Source organism: Scomber scombrus, chromosome 8, assembly GCF_963691925.1.
Source record: "Scomber scombrus chromosome 8, fScoSco1.1, whole genome shotgun sequence".
NCBI lineage: Eukaryota > Metazoa > Chordata > Actinopteri > Scombriformes > Scombridae > Scomber > Scomber scombrus.
This window is the reverse complement of record NC_084977.1, coordinates 7771685-7788711: the sequence shown is the minus strand read 5'-3', so window position 1 is coordinate 7788711 and position 17027 is coordinate 7771685. Positions and strand designations below refer to the sequence as shown.

At 41.1% G+C, this 17027-nt stretch overlaps 2 protein-coding genes across 2 annotated transcripts; one reads left to right on the top strand and one right to left on the bottom strand.

Annotated features, from left to right (window-relative positions):
* Nucleotides 1–1301: 1301 nt before the first annotated feature.
* On the bottom strand, nucleotides 1302–5238 carry chst7 (carbohydrate (N-acetylglucosamine 6-O) sulfotransferase 7). Its single transcript, XM_062424173.1, has 2 exons — nucleotides 3905–5238; nucleotides 1302–2381 (listed from the first exon to the last, which is right to left on the bottom strand). Exon 1 carries the CDS (start codon nucleotides 5204–5206, stop codon nucleotides 3935–3937), a length of 1272 nt encoding a protein of 423 aa, XP_062280157.1. The 5' UTR covers nucleotides 5207–5238; the 3' UTR covers nucleotides 1302–2381; nucleotides 3905–3934.
* Nucleotides 5239–5983: 745 nt separating this feature from the next.
* Nucleotides 5984–15347, top strand: tubgcp5 (tubulin gamma complex component 5). The gene is made up of 23 exons (XM_062424013.1): nucleotides 5984–6328; nucleotides 6446–6499; nucleotides 6817–6925; nucleotides 7526–7622; nucleotides 7727–7806; nucleotides 7929–8064; nucleotides 8253–8370; nucleotides 9059–9148; nucleotides 9288–9381; nucleotides 9478–9730; nucleotides 10391–10593; nucleotides 10685–10800; nucleotides 10912–11180; nucleotides 11287–11485; nucleotides 11910–12098; nucleotides 12204–12386; nucleotides 12496–12580; nucleotides 12665–12785; nucleotides 13332–13483; nucleotides 14118–14243; nucleotides 14367–14455; nucleotides 14735–14835; nucleotides 14948–15347. Exons 1-23 carry the CDS (start codon nucleotides 6195–6197, stop codon nucleotides 14992–14994), a joined length of 3045 nt encoding a protein of 1014 aa, XP_062279997.1. The 5' UTR covers nucleotides 5984–6194; the 3' UTR covers nucleotides 14995–15347.
* The last annotated feature ends 1680 nt before the right edge of the window (nucleotides 15348–17027 follow it).

The window sequence follows — 17027 nt, the reverse complement described above, 5'->3', positions numbered from 1 at the left end:
CGTCACATGAGGTTTGCTTTTAGTGGTAACTGGAATGCATCACATCACATTGCTGTCATGCATACTTTTACGTGCTTTTTTTCTCCTCACTTACAGCTAACAATTTCACGCAGTTTCATCAGCTGTTTGCATATTGTATGAGCAGTTCCTGAAAACAAGATTTAAAAAAAGACACTTCTGCTTTGTAAATTCTTCTAGAGTTTATATGCTGAAATGACGATTCATGTCAAAATGTGAGCCATTTTCTGTAGCTGTCTGCTACGATTTTTCATTTTGATAACGTTAACATTAAATTTCAATCCCCACTGACAATCCATTGGATTTACATTTCAGCCAGTAACTTTGCTGATATTTTTAAATGATTATTATTGCCAGCTGATCAACTCTGTGTACATGATTTCATTATGATGACATGTAAAGATTAAGGTTATATCTGGCATTTAAAAGATGGGTTCACAATTTTTCAAGTGTGTGTTAAAACAACAGTCAGGTGCCCAAATGATCATGGAAATAGTTGTTTCATGCTGTAATCATTCCTCATTTTCATACTGACAATTAGAAGATCCTGTCAGAATGAATTTAAGTGATGACTCATTTGCACAGAAAGGAGGGCTGTGGATTTCAGCCCTCCTTTCTGTGCAAATGAGTCAAATCAAGTAGATATCTTTAACATAACATTCATTTTTGTGCCAAAGTCGCTCTTTGTTAATCTATTTCCACTACATCTGATTTTTCTTTACTAAAAAGGCTGTAACTATGGAGGATACCATCTAATTCTGTTGGCTAAAGCCTTTAAATACATTTTTGCTAAAAGGAGGACTGTGAATTTTATCCCCCATCACTTACATTAAAAGTGCATTATGAAGAAGATCTTTAAATAGCCAGTATGAACAGGAGGAAGGATTACAGGGAGGAAAAACTTATTTCACTGTTCATTTCATACACCTGACTGCTGTTTTAAAACTCACTTGAAAACCTGTGGACTTATCCTGTAGAAATATGGAGACCCATTCATCAATCCCATAACATTTCAAACTCAGGACCTGCATAGAGTCCATTCAAATATCAGCTGATCATCATCACCCCCTGGTCAACTGTACATAAGCTCATTATGATGAGATGTACAGTGCATGAGTAATTATCATTTACATAATACATTATAATCTGTGGCGGACCATTCGCTACCATTGTATCTGTAACTTACTGTGCATAAGCTTGTTATGATAACACGTACGGTTTGATGCATTCATTTCTGATCAAGCAATCACACTCACTTCCTTCAAGACAGGCTTCTCTAGTTTTCACTAACTCTTTATTGTCAGTTTAAATAAGTCTAAACGTTATTTCCTTCTTTAACAAGAGAACTTCTTCAGGTATTCCACCCACAACAAATATGAACCAACTTCTAAAGTTGAACACATGGATGCTGGTAAACATTTTACCCCTCCTCAGCCCATCCTTAAGCGGAGAGATATCACAGCATTTTAACAATATTTTAGACAAAAAAACAACTAAAAAACAATAAAAATGGCAGATAAAATAAATCAGTACCATCTGTGCTGAAAACTTGCTAAAAAGTTCGTTGGCAGAGGACGGAGACAGCTTTCCAACACGCGCCCGTGGGATACTTGAAAATTTCACACCCATGTGAGTGTTTTGTCAGTGGGGCGCTGCAGCTGTCCAGATTCCTGAGGGGCCGGGGGTGGGGTGGGGTTGGTGGGGGGGGGACAATAGCTCCTCAGTCAGGCCTCTTTTAAAGAAAATACTGTAATTTCTCCTTTCAAAAGTTCTACATTAGCATTGTTAGTGAGCCAAATGCAGTTAAGTATCAGTAATGTTCGCGATTACTGCCGCGCTTATTCATAGGCTGGACGGATAATAAGTCGGGCAGGTGAGAGCTACGACCTGACACTGCCATCCTGTACGGTGCCAGTTGTCTCCCAAGAAGGACCCATCTCTGGCTTTTTATGGCCCTCGCCTGCAGGGGATTTGTGGAGGGATTAGTGCTACTAAAAGGACGGAAGGATAGAGAGGGTGGTGAGCACGGTGGCAGCACACACACCAGCCTCATCTCTCTGTCTCTCTCTTCTTGTTTATTTCTCCTCCCCGTGTTCTCTCTATCTGTATAGACCTCACTGGCGTTGAGCAGGCTACACTGTAAAAAAAAGAAGAAGAAAAAAAGCTGTCGGCTCCTCGTTTCAAATTCATCTGTCTCTGACTGGCTGCTCTTTCCACTCGGCTTCTCTCCAGTTCATTGACCTGGGCTCGGCTGAGGGAAAACAACCCGAGAAGGCCGTGCTCACACCTCCCAGTGGACCATATTCCAGCTGCTCACGTTGTTATTCCGCCTTTTTTTGCCCTCCGCCTTGAATACCAGGCCCCTGAAAGAGAGAGAGAGAGAGAGGGAGAGAGAGAGAGAGAGAGAGAGAAAAAAAAAGTCAGCTGAGCATTAAAATTAAAGCCTGAAGTTATGACCAAAGTGTACACAGAAACAGATACTGGAAGCATGAGGACAAGCTCAAGCATTCCACAGGATTAATAATGCTGGTGAGCTCTATTAATAACACTACTGATAGAGCAATGCTACGGGCTAGAGTCAGTGAGACAAGGGGCACCCGCTGCCACCACCCTGTGTCTTGCTCCGTACTTTGACGGCTTGCAGGCCACACAGCCCTAAAGGGTCTGCTTGTGAGAGCTGGCGGTGACAGGCTGCTGGTAACCCTGGGAGCTCTATGCCGTCACGGACAGCCGCGCACAATGATCCCCTTCTCGACGGCGCAGTCTGAGGCCCAGTGACTCTCTGCCAGCACCCCCCGCTATCCATGAGAGGAGCCGGCAATGCCAGGGAGAAAACAATGAGGCCTCTATTAAAAACAGCAGATCAGTCACTCATTAAGGGGGGAGAAATATTTCTGACTGTCCCGCTCTGATAGCCCCCCCCCCCAAAAAAAAATCAGTCACAGTGGTGTCACTTGTATTATTGATCTTTTAGAGCACCCAAATACATTATGTTCATTTAACCTCAACGTTAGTGTGCGGTTGTGGTTTTTACGTGTTAAATCTGTAAAGTGTGATTCATTGCCTAGTATGAAAAGGGAAAGCGAAGCCAGATTTTGATGGGTGACAGCAACAAAGTGACATATTAATAGATTATGAGGATCCGACACAGCTGTTATCTACAACATAAGAGCAGAGTCCGATATAACAGATCACACGAGGAGGGGCTGCAATGGGGAAAGTAATGAGCAAATGGACACAAGCAACAGATATATTTTGTCACAGACTCGATCTAATTCGATCAAAGACCCCCTCCAGATGTGTCTCAGGACAAACCAAAAAAGTTAGTTGCAGTTATGTGTATGTGCACATTTTGAACCTTGACTTGTGATGTCACAAAATCCTGCTTTTAAGCTTAAATCTCCATTACGACTCAAAATTGATGATAAAGAGAGAGAAATTGCAGCTCAAACAGAAAAGCCCTCTATTGTTAAACTCTGTAACCTACATACATACATAGATCTAGCACAGTGAAACTCACACATACAAAAATAGTGATGATTCATTTATGAGTGTAGAGGGGTCTTTAAATCCATCAAATCCCCACTGCCCGCCTGATCCTGCAGAGTTAAATGAATAAGAATGTGATACTCTACTGATCCCTGTATGGACTCTGCTTTCAATTCGCCTCATTCAAAAGGGAGGTCAAAGGTCAAGGATCAGCCTCAGTATACACAGCAGCAGGCATGGAGCTTGCTGGATGGTTTCTGTTAAACCACAAACATCCTGTACTGGCGGGGTACATGTTCAGAAAACGAGATGAGCATTTGCAGCAGAGTTACACATTCACAGTTAAACAAAAAAAAACACTCTTGACTTAACGCTCATTTAGTGTGATGTCACATACCTTAACCCAATGATTCTTCATGGCGCATCCTCATGTGGTTTTGTCCACGCTGTTCTTCTCATACCCCAGGTGTCTCATGACTTCGCTGCAGTAGGCCTCCACCTGATTTATCTGCTCAACATTGAGTCGCTCCCTCCAGGCGTATATGGCCTCTTTCGCGTCCCTGGATGATATCAAGAAGGGCTTGTCTGAGGAGTAACCATGGCCGTGCGTCATGTTCAGCGCAAACCTCTCCAAAGCAGGGGAGCTGGAGAGGTTGGAGAAACGGAACAGCCTCTGGAGCTCCTCCATGGGGTGCAGGACTAAGTCCTCGTAACGAATCCGGAGGTAGTTCCTCTTTACCCAAGGTGGAGAGTTCACCACCAGCATCATGTCACTCAGCCAGTTGTCACAGATGAGCTCCATGGCGCTGGAGACGTAGCTCTCCGCCCGGTTCACCCTGTTGCTCGGCACCAGCAGGCGCTTGTACTTGTCATTCTGCTTCTTACTCCTCAGCACCTGGATGCTCTCCTTCACCAGGGCCTGCTTGGATTTCAGCCGCGAGTTGTGCACGGCCCTCGGATCTCTGAAGAGCTGAATGATTTGGAGGTTTATCGCCGGGTCTTTCATCAAAGGAACCAGCGTGCTCAGGTCCAAAACGCGGACTCCTTTGATCACCACCACCTTGTACTTTTTACACTCCCTTTCCAGATCCCTGATGTCTCTCTTTTGGCACTTTGCGCACTGGTCCTCTTTCACCAGCCCGATCTCGTGTCGCTTGTGCGCTTCACACAGCGGCTCCGAGCATATCACCTTGTTCATCTTCCAGCCGAAGATGAACGACGTGGTGATGTTTTGCGAGCCTGCGTAAAGTTTGAGGACGGAGAAGTCGCAGCGGTACAGGGCGTTCATCATGTCCCGCACTGCGCCCTGCAGACTGCCCGCGTCCCCCGGGTACAGAGCCTGCCATATGTGCCACATCGGCTCATACAGGTAGAAAACATCGGGGTGCTGGTTAAACAGCTCCCCCAAAAAAGACGAGCCCGTCCTCCAGGTGGCATGCAGGTAGATGTGTATCCGAGACTGGCTCCTGTTGACGGCGTACTCCGCCCCGTCGCTGCTGCCGTTGAGTTTGTAGCCGGCGTCCCACAGCAGAGCCACTGTGTTCTCCAGATCTGGGCATCTGGGCTGTTGCTGCGGCAGTCCTTGTTTACCGTGTTGAGCGGATTTGTCCCGGTAATCTAACACATAAGGGATTAGAAGAAGTAAACCTGAATATGCTAATATCAAAATTAAGTATTTCTTATGTAGCCTCCTCTTCATTTCCTTTTGCCGTGTGAGGGGGGGCAGGCTAGCTGCTGGTGAAGAGTCGGCGCAGCGATGTGTGGAGTACCGCGGCGGCGACTGTAAAGTTATGTGAGAGGAGGGGGTGTTAGCCACGCCCATTAAAGACTAAATAACATTAGTTCTCCTTCTGGTTCGTAGAAAACGCCGCCTGTTAACGCTGCTTGATAAAATAAGTGCTACAGAAGCGTTATTAAATACGTAGCTTTCATCTATTTCTGTGACAACACTCAGAAGAAAAGTGTGATGCCGCGTGAAGAGGAGCACCGTTAAATCTCAACATCAGAGAGCCTTTGAAGGAGAGAGGCACCAACAGACACCACTTCCCGTAACCGACCGTATTGCATTATGGGAGAAGTGTTACACCCAGTGCTCCCGAATGAAATAACGTTTCAGTAACGACGCTGAAGTAAACTGCAGATTATTGTTTCTCATATATATACATGTATATATATGTTTACACTTACACTTGTTAAACATCGTAGTAAAAGCTTTGCTACGACGTTTAACACTTTTTCATTAGTGTAAGTGATGAAAAAACGGAGAATAAGCCGCTAAATATAATTTATGTTTCCTATAACTTTGCCCTTAACCCCGAATTTGAAGCTAACCTCAGCGTCGTATTTCGGTAGTATTTTGTAGTTATAACTAAATATGAAACTTATTGGCTGAATAAGTGGAATTTCCAAAGAAAATTAATTTAAAAACTCTTCTTAAATCGAATTTGAAGTCGCGCGTGCGCACTCCTCTGTTGTGGGAGTCAAGCGCAGCAGCGCGGCATTAGCTGGATGAATCAATGAAGAGATAACTACAGCTTTCCTACCATTTACAACAAAGCACATTTAGCTAACATTTTCTTACTCGTGTTAGCACTTTAGCCTCAACTAGTTGTGTACCAAGCCTTAACAGAAAGACAGCTACATGCAGCTAACATCAAGCTAACAGCAGCAGCACTGTCAACATCAGTATGGCTTACTGGAGCACCTTCGAAAAGGAGACAGAGAAAGAAATCAAGACGTTGATCCGGTGTGTCAGCGGGATTGAGGATGAGGAGGACCAGAACTTTCAGCTGGCATTGAAATTCGCCTGGTCAAATTTCAAGTGAGTGAATGTTAGTCACTGACAGGATTGGGAGCTAGCTTGTCGTCTGCTAACTTGTAACCCAGTGTTTACCTCAAATGGTGATGCTAGGAAGCTAATAATGTGATATCTTGTCAGGTTTCATCGTTTCCTGGACGCAGACAGCCATAAAATCCAACGCAGTATAACTGGGTGAGTGTGTGGTGCTTGTTGCTCTGGCACTGTCTTTTGCAGAAGTGGAAGTGTTATTTTGTAATACAAGGGGTCTATTAGGGTCCTCTCAGAAAGTGTCCTGCTGCATTACCTGATACTCTTCATGCTGTACCATGGCTGCAATATGAATGTATATTTGAATGAAAGATTATTCCATGACAGAAAAGTAAAGAACAACATGGATTAAGCCCCCACAAGTTTGTTCATCTTGATTGATTTAGCCATTTCCTCAACCCAAATATACAATATAAGTGTTTCAGATGCCACTCTCATGCCTAATCTGCTGTGTTTTTCAGAATCTATGAAAAGCTCATGGTCCACTCAGACTTAAGTAAAGCAGAAAGCTGGTTGAGGCTCACTGACGAGTTCCTGAACTCACCGTTATCTCTTACAGATGGAACAAAGGTATGGCACAGAAAATGGACTCATTAATAGAGTGAGGGTCCATTAAGTAAAACCACTCTAAAGAAACAATACCCAATAGATACTTTCAGGGCTGTGAGCCTGCGACTAACAGTTATTTTCATTATTGATTAATTGTTTTATCTATAAAATGTCAGAAAATAATGAAATATGCCTTCTATGTTTTCTTAGAGCTCAAGGTGACTTCCTCAAATGACTACAGTCCAAAGATTACTATCACATATGTCACATAAAGCTTTAAATCCTTACACTTGAGAAGCTGCCAAACAATGATTTAAATGAGAGCACTCTGGTAGTCGAGTGGTTACAGCGCATGCTGTATACTTTCAACGTCCCTGCTTTGAGTTTGGCAAGAGACCTTTGTAATACCCCTTTCTCTCTCTCCTCTTGTTTCTTGTCAGCCTCTCTGCCACCAACTATCCAATAACAGAGAATTATTATTATTTTTTTTTAAAAGACTGGAACGATTATCAAATAGTTGACGATTAATTTTCTTTCGATCAATAAACTAACTGATCCTTGCAGTACTTGATACTTTTCTTTGTGGTTCATGTTTCCTTTTGGCTTTATCTATTTTCGCAGACTGATGTGCACCACAGCATACTGTCCCTGCTCCTCTCCTTGTCGGAGTCGCCCTCCAACACAAACTTCACCGAGAGACCCAGGGTGAAGGAAGCCGGTGAGCCAACGTTTCCAAAATGTTTAGTTTCATGTTTAATGTTGAAGAATCGTGTTGAAACGCTCACCTGTTTAAATGTATTTTTTCCACTTGTTTCTCTGCAGAACAAGAGGACAACTTTGACTGGGCCCAATATCTGATGGAGGGTGAGGACATAGACATGGGACCATATCCAGATACCCCTGTGAGTAAATCAGAACCAACCTACTATTCAAGATATTTGTGCTCTAAAAATGTCCTTTTGGATGCCTGATGAATGTATTTTTAATGTAATTTATGAAATATCAAGTGGTATGTAATTTTTAGGAATGGTCTGAGGAGGAGAGTGAGGATGAGGACAGCCAACAGCCAATCAGCAGGGAGGACTCTGGGATCCAGTTGGACAGAACCCCCCAGGAAGACCAGGACCACACTAATAAAACAGTTGCAGTGGCATGGACGGGTGCGAACCAATCAAATTGTATTTAATAGAGAATGTAACTTCAAATCATGAAATCCTTATAAATAATAATAATAATAATAACAATGCAATAAGTTGAAATACACAAATGACTGAGGCAAGTCACTATGTGTTTGTTTGTCCGCTCTGTTGTTGAAAGTGAGAATAATTCCAGTTTGTGTATCATACAGTGGGGGAGCCTGATGCCCGAGCCTGGCTTGAACAACATGTAGTGACACCATACTGGGTGCCTCACGCTCCTCGTTTTCCTCACAGCTTGCATTTACACTCCAACTTGCTCAATGTGTGGTAAGACTCCAGCACTTGTACGTACTTCACTTTAAGACACAGTTGTAAGGTAACGCTTTCAAACTAAATCACAAGTTTTAAGAATTAAAATGTGAAAATGTGATAGTTTTGAATGAAAAAGTCACGTCAGTAGAAAAAAAAAGAATATTAAGATGATAACAATGAGAAAAAAGTAATATTATAGGAATAACGTCATAAATCACAGTTACAGTAATTATAAGGGAACAACTATTATAAAACAAAGCTGTAATATTAGGAGAAGATGCTCACAATATTTTAATAAAAAATATATATTTTTGAACTTTTAGAGCTCATAACCAATATCCAGTATTTTCATAAAAGTTGTAGTACAGATGCAGGTTCCATAAAATATAAAAATTGCTTTAAAAATATAATAAAAATGACCATGATGCTGCACTTTTAATGATGATTTGTTGACTTGTTGCTGATTTAACAGTTTAAGAGAAAGGGAAAAAATATCACAAAATGCACATTCCATAAATAACAAAATATCATTTATAAAATAAATATTTAATTGATAGTAACATTGTTTTTTCAAACAAGTTTATAGCAGCTCAGACTAATAGTTTATCTTTATAAACTAGAAGGGTTTACTTGAAGTTATTTATGAATGAGTATGATTTTAAATGAACATAAAGACATTAATGCTCTGTGTTTCTCTCTACAGGGATCAGCACTTGTACAACACTGATCCATTGTATCTACCAGAAGAAAAAGCCTTTGTCACAGAGTCCCAAGTAATACGGGAGACACTGTGGTAAGATGTAATGATGGGATGGTGTCAACATTTGAGTCATTGTTGGATTATAAAGGAAATTATCTTGTTCTTTACACGCTGATGTTAACATAATTATGTTTTGTTGTCATTCATTTGAGCTGTTGTGATTATGTTGCAGGCTTCTGTCTGGGGTTAAGAAACACTTTATATTCCAACATCATGATGGAAAAGTGTCAGTAAGGAATAACGTGGTTGTAACTCATCTGACCAGCGTAAGTTAAAAATCAGAAAATTCCTTGTCTTATATTTTTTTAAAAACGTGTCCTCTGTTTGCTGAAGGAAGCAATCTTTCTCCCTCTGTATTGCAGAACTGTCTGCGCTCTGTTCTGGAGCATATTGCTGTTTACGGGCAGGCCGTGTTCAGGCTGCAGAGGTTCATAGACGAGGTGACGGGGTATAACTCGGAACCGTGCCCACCAGGCTCCGGTTCCTCCCACGGCTCCAAAAAGGGTTCCGAGCCTCCCTTCAGGACCTACCAGGCCTTTGTCTGGGCCCTCAACAAGTACTTCACCAGCTTCAAAGAGGAGCTGACTACAATTGAGAGAGAGCTGATATGCAATGGCAAGTATAAGTATGTTTATGAGATCCAAAAACCATTTGGTAAGATAGTAAAACTCTACATTCACAGTAATTCTAACTTAAGATGTTGGTATAACAACACAGGTGATCTGGTGAAATATATGGCACAACTCGTGACATAGTACGTAGAATCTTAACCTTTTTAACACACACATCAGCATGTAATGTATGCGTGATCTTGTCAGTGCCATAAACTGACAGATGGCTGAAATGATAGAAAGTCAGACAGTTTCAAAGTCCAGTTAAAAGAATGTATTGCGATATCGTTGCCGGTGTATCAATCCAAATGTAAAAGAAATCTCAAATATAATGCATAGAAAAAGTTAAATAACCCAAGAAGCATATGCAGCTATTATCATGTAGTGATCAGCATGTAGTGGATTTTTAATAAGGTGGTGGAGAGTTTCATGCAGTCACTAGTGAACAAGAAACAACTTTTACAGTGTGTTTATGGCTTTTGGCTTATTAATAATTAATACAATAGGAAGACATTTTGACACGTCAGAGTATGAGAAACACTGGTGTACATGCTAGAATGAATGATGGCTGAATTCCATTTAGTTTCCCCAGTCATTAGTAATTAGTGGTGTTCGGTTTGTCTCTTACATCAGCTGGTATTTGACGATTCGTCCTCTTTTGCAGATGAGACGGTGACTCTGTCTGGGGTCCTGGAGCGGCTCAGCCCTCACCTGGCACAGATCAAAGTGCTGCACAAAGTCTTTTGCACCGGGGTCGCTGAAGTCCCACCGGAGACCCCGAACGTTGTGCGGGCCTCTCACTTGCTCAACACTCTGTACAAGGCCATCATTGAGTATGACAGCGTTGGGGAAGCTTCAGAGCAAGCTGTGAGTTGCTTAGCTCAGCAGGTTTCCACACAAGGAAGAGTTCTTGGATGTTAAGGTGATCATTCCTGTGTGTCCTTTTCTCTTATTGTAGGTGGCCTTATTGTTTTCACTGTGGACAGAGACAGTCAGACCATATCTGGAGATTGTGGATGAATGGATAGTTCACGGCCACCTGTTTGATCCTGCCAAAGAGTTCATCATCCAAAGGTTTGCACCCCAAAGACCACAAAACATCAATTCCAACATGACCTATAAACCTAACATTTTGGCAGCTATGCTACAATAAATGACATTTGATTGGCTGAATTTATTGCGTAGGAACAAGGATGTCCCAGTGAACCACAGGGACTTCTGGTACGCCACCTACACCCTGTACAGCGTGTCTGAGACGGTGGACAACGAGGAGAAGCTGAACGACGCGGCCAGTGGGAGCTCCGGAGGCGATCAGGGCTCCAGCAACAGGCAGCTCACCATGGTGTCCTTCCTCAAGCCTGTCCTCAAGCAGATCATCATGGCCGGGAAGTCCATGCAGCTGCTCAAAAACCTGGACTGTAAGGATGAGGAGCAGTCGGAGAGATCCTCCAGAGGTCAGTGTTATCCCTGCAAGCGTTACTGTACCTTATTACACTTGGAACAGTTTTTAGGAGTCTGCAAAATGAAAATCTTAAAAAATGCCAACATATTACATTGCAGATGCAGAGAGGAAGAGTTTATACGCGCTGTTCCTGGAGTCAGTGCAGTCACGCCTCTGCAGCCAAGATTCATCTCCAACCGACACAGTGACTGAGCGGCAGGCCACAGAGAGGAGCCTCATAAAGATGCAGTCCATCATCGCGCAGCATCTGGAGGTCGATCACGTCAATGATCCACTGTTGGCCATCAACTTTGCCAGGTGAGCAGTAATCTCAACACACTGAATATTGGCTAACAAGATGCCAGAATACCTACTGACATACCAATACAAACTTTAAAATCCTGAAGTTTTACTACCAATCTTTGAGGTGAATGTCCACGTTTAAATATCAAGACTCCACTGCTGGTGATAGAAGTAAACATGGATGTATAATGAAACGCCAGAATTTTAAAACAAAAAACACTTTTGTAGTCCACAACTCAAGAATAAAACATTCATTTCATGTCATAAATTTGTAATTTAAAAAAAAAAGAAAACATTATATAATGCCTTTTTGCAGCTGCTGCTTTCATAATCTCACAAAAGGCACTGTCTAAAGATGATAAGATTTTCAAAGGGATTATTTATTTTTTATGTCAGACCTACATGGATAAAATCTGAAGTGATCTGTGTTTTCTTTCAGACTCTACTTGGAGCAGAGGGACTTCCACGAGCGCTTCTCAGGAGGTGATGTCATCGTGGACCGCTCCTCTCAGTCCGTCACCTGCCAGACGTTTGAGCTCACCCTGCGCTCCTGCCTCTACCCGCACATCGAGAGGAGGTACATCGAATGCTGCGGGAACCTCATGAAGACTTTGAAAAAAGACTACAAGTAAGCATCACATTCAGGGGTTACATAATTGAACATTAATATTAAGTAATGACTTTTTTTTTGTTGCTGCGTATAGAGAATTTGAGCTCCTTGATGTCTCCGCAGGCTGCTGGAATACCTCCAAGCTATGAGGAACTATTTCCTGCTGGAAGCCGGAGACACCATGTATGACTTTTACACGGCCATCTTTGAAAAGGTGCAGGAGAAGGAGAGCTGGCAGCAGCTGTCTTTTCTCAACGTTCAGCTGCAGGAGGCAGTAGGACAGCGCCACCCTGAGGACAGCGGCAGGTACTGCATGTATTTGCGTGTGAAGAATTCAATTGATTAAAAAAAAAAAGATGAATGTGTTTTATTAAAAACGTGGGTATTTTTTCACTGTTTTTTCACATTTTCTCAGATTGTCGATCTTCTTGGAGACCATCGACCCTGCAAGGAAAAAACACCCTGTAAATAATCTAGAAGTGCTTACCCTCAGTTACAAGGTAGACACCATGAATGTGTTTGTTTAGATTTTATTAAGAATTTTTTAAAATGCTGAGCTGACAGTGACTTATTTTTCCTCATAGGTTCCCTGGCCTGTTGACATTGTGATCAGCTCAGAGTGTCAGAAGATATACAATCAGGTGTTTCTCCTCCTGCTGCAGATCAAATGGGCCAAATATAGTCTGGACACGCTTCGATTCAATGGTATGACTTACCACGTGTCTACACAGCAAGTGGTCAGATGTGTTTTTACACGCACACCACACGCAACATATATGCTTCTGTTTTAATTTATGCAGCTGTCTGCACCGGCCGTGTGCAAGTCGCGTGTCAGCTGCGTCTCGCAGGCGTCTTTTCAACCTAAGCATACATTTATGCTTCAAGTCTATTTTCCTCACATTTTGCATGCGCCACTACAGTTGTGTATATTGAGCTACGACTGCTTCTAAAACGCGGGTGACCCATGCTCAACATTGTACCTGAACTCCACACAGACAGAGCACTTGCCGCTGCTACATGCTCTGCTGATGTGCTGCTCACACTACGCTTGCCATGTAGTTAGTATGGCACTTAAAAAGCAGCATATATTTTAATGCATTCTCCAAAATAGGGCTCAATTCAGTGATATGTATAAAAACATGTCAGTTGTTTATGACGCATGAATATCTTCAGTATGCAGAGAATTTCCCCTTTTACCGCATTGATACTGCTAGTTTTCTCTAATATCTAAAATATGTTTAATTTTCACAGAGTTCATGAACATCACTAAGAAACTTGAGGGTGCTTTGGCTGAGGAAGTAAAAGTCAAAGAGCAGATCAATCAGCAGATTCACAGGATGTGTCTGCTGCGAGTCAAACTGATGCACTTTGTCAACAGCCTTCACAACTACATCGTGACCAGGGTGAGACGAGCAATGGACATTTTGACTTTTCATGGCAAGAAAAGCACAGGTGTTACTAATAACATGAACAATGGATCTGTTAATATTTAAGTGTCCCAGTAAGCCATGACAGTGTGACTGTTATCCAGCATGTGTAACACCAGGATCCTGAAACTGAAGCAGCTACATGCAATTCAGCCATCATCCATTTCAATATTTACACCTGTGCTTTTCCTATTTTTTTTACATTATCATCAGTTTCCAAAGTATATTATTCTGACTTTAAGGTCAATGCTTGTAAAATGAGACAGTTTTTAAAATTCATCATTGTGGTGGATTTAAGGACATTCCAATTCACAAGATTTCTGATTAAACTGTCAAACGTCAACTTGCTAAAAACAAGAAACGACCAAATTTGTATCGAGCTCTTTAGAAGCAAGTTTCAAGTCTGCAGTTGATTTTCAGCAGATGTGAGAATTAACAGAAAACAGCAATTGTCTGGAAGGTAGAAAAATAATCTCGAAGTAGATGATATGCTTTGGAAAATGGTTAGAGGCATTTATTATTATTTAATTATAGAGGAATTTATGCACTGAACTGCCTTTAAATTGAACTATTATATCATCTTTTACTTGTCTGTGCTGTCTCTTGGCAGATTCTGCACAGCACGGGACTGGAGTTTCAGCACCAAGTACAGGAAGCGAAGGACCTGGACCAGCTGATCAAGATCCATTACAGATATTTAGCAACTATTCATGACCGCTGCCTACTGAGGGAGAAGGTAAAACCTCACTTCACTGATCTGTGAAATCTTGTAATGTTACCTTACTCCCTGTTCGGGTAGTAGTGTGGGAGCGGGCAGTTCATTTATCTGCTGTCGTCCTCTCCTCTTGTGTTCTCTCAGGTCAGTTTTGTGAAGGAGGCAATAATGAAGGTTCTCAATCTAGTCCTCATCTTCTCAGACCGATGGCAAGCCGGATTTGGAGCCTGGAAGTAAGAGCATTCATGTAGACAGAAGAGAAGTAACAAGCTTTAATTTATAGTGTATATTATATTTTTCTCTTTAAGAAATAAAGGTACACACACATTTATATATATAATGTCAGTATATTTGTGAAGTTGTGTACAGATGACAAGGTGTTCATGATGTTTGTTTTATTCCAAGCAATTTAAAAAGTGTCTCATTATAAAAAAAATTAAAAAAAACTATGTATCAAAGCTGTCTTGGCAAACCTTCTGTGACTAAATACTGTGTTTATCTTTTGATTACAGGATTGAGTCCATAGATAAAATGGAGTCAGATTTCAAAAACTGTCACATGTTCCTCGTCACGATACTCAATAAAGCTGTATGTCGCGGCTCCTTTCCTCATTGTAAGTAAAACACTGATTCTTGCTTGAATTATTACAGATTTTTGAACTTTTTCTAATCATATGATTGGTTAACATGGAGGTAATGAGTTTTTTCTTTGCTTTTCCTTCACAGTGGAGTCTCTGGCGCTCTCTCTGATGGCGGGGTTCGAGCAGTGCTGAGGAATGTGTCCGCTTTGGCGCGGTTGGACTGAACTCCGCCGTTTGTTCCTCTACCTCATTATCATCTCTGTTCTCTGACTGCTGTCATTGTCCCATGATGATGTGCGACATATGATGTCACTGTGCGATCAGACTGTCGGAGACGGACTTGGACTGCGTGGTGTCAGAGGACAATATGTGTCTTTTTAGGGCCGTAGTTAAACAAGCTGCTTGTAAACACACAGCACTACGCATCAGCTTACTGTAAATATTGAACAAATTGTACTTTTTGTAAAGGACTTTTTTTATAAGCTGTCATGTTGATAATGTTAATAATGTGTTATATGTGAAGCACAATAAATCTTACGCTATGATGTAAGTGTGTATGTCATATTTAACATAATCAACCTTGCTTTATGATAATGGTTTATTAATAGTATTGAGAGTGTAATCAACTAGTTTATTCAATTATATAGTTTATTTAATTATTTAAGTTGAATTGGATAGGCAAGGCATAATATACTAATATACTAAGGCATAATATAATACATATACAGTATGCACACTGCATAAGTATGCTAATGTAAGTAAGGGTCTTTATTGTTATTTATTGAACAGTGAAGTTTTGACTGCAAGTATTATTACAGCTCTGTTACACTGGTTATTTTCCAACCAACAAGTAAAATGTATTTATTATGATTAACAGTTTACTTTTGCAAGTGAAAATTTGAATTAAAAGTTTAATAAACATCCATTGGCAGGCCTATCCAAAATGTCCTAAAATGTGCATAATGCCTTTTCTTTACAAATTAAAGTCAAACGCTTTGTGCCAGGAGGAATTCAGTCTATTATAATCGGAACTTAGTTGTCTCTGCTGTAAGTGGGAGATGGCAGGCTACCAATGGTTCCTATCAAAGGGCCTAACAAAATTGCTTGTCATCAGCACACTGAGGATCATTTCTCCTGACGTTGTGATTCAGGGCAACCAACATTTGAGGTATTGCAGAATGCACGGGACACTGACAAAATGTGGTCATTCTCATGCAGCAGCCCACTGTAAGCTGTGATTTAAGGCTTTTTAAATGTGACCTTTCCAGGCAACGCCCACCTGATGACTTTTAATAGTCACGAATTACAATGCCTCATTGCACAACCTGTGTTGCTGTATGGCTTAAATCGAATAGATAACCTTAGGTAAATGTACACAACAGAATTGTCTCATTCCAGATAATGTTTACTTATGTCTGGAAAAGGAGAGAGATTAGACTTATTCTGTTCTTATTTATCTTATTTCAGTTGTGATAGTTTTGATAAATATGTGGTTAGGCACAATGGTTAGCACTGTTGCCTCACAGGCACCAAGAAGGCCCTGCATCATCAGTATGGCATTTGGAGTTCCTGTGTTTGTGTGATTTCCTGTGCTCCAAGCTTCACACCTGTATGGTCAAAGCGAAAATGGCTCCAACAACTGCTAAAAAAGTTGAATTGTATAGATCGGATAAATGAATTATCTAGATTCAATCAATCAATCTTTATTTATATAGCGCCAAATCACAACAAAAGTCATCTCAAGGCACTTTACACATAGAGCAGGTCTACACCGAGATTAACTTAATCAACTAGTTCATAAATTCAAAAATTGCAACAATTTGCACGATGGGGAATTGAGCCTTCTGCTCTGCTGCACCACACTTGTGGAACAGCCTTCCCAAACATCTGAGGGCAGCACAGAGCCTCAACTCTTTAAAAAAAAGGCCCAAAAACCTATCTCTTCAGGAAGGCATTTATTCTTATTCTTATTTGTGTTCTGTGTTCTATGTTATTAATGTTGTAGCATTTTCAGTGTTTTATTATTATTATTATTATCATTATCAAAATATAATAATAAATCTTATCATATCACCCAGTAATTGGTGGTAGCGATGAAAAGAAAAACCCTACTATTTTGGTTATTAGGCTACTTGATGAACGTAATTGCTGTAATGTTATAACTTGTCTCTGATTTGAATATTTTTCTGAAAGGTCAACCACATGGTATGCTATATTTATAAGAG

What these genes read in the sequence shown, in the direction of transcription:
- chst7 (XM_062424173.1), bottom strand. Translation starts at nt 5,206, where the DNA reads ATGAAGAGGAGGCTACATAAGAAATACTTAATTTTGATATTAGCATAT.
- tubgcp5 (XM_062424013.1), top strand. Translation starts at nt 6,195, where the DNA reads ATGGCTTACTGGAGCACCTTCGAAAAGGAGACAGAGAAAGAAATCAAG. An exon ending in GTCGGAGAGATCCTCCAGAG is followed by an intron (nt 11,181 to 11,286) that starts GTCAGTGTTATC and finishes ATTACATTGCAG; the next exon opens with ATGCAGAGAGGAAGAGTTTA. An exon ending in GGACACGCTTCGATTCAATG is followed by an intron (nt 12,786 to 13,331) that starts GTATGACTTACC and finishes TAATTTTCACAG; the next exon opens with AGTTCATGAACATCACTAAG.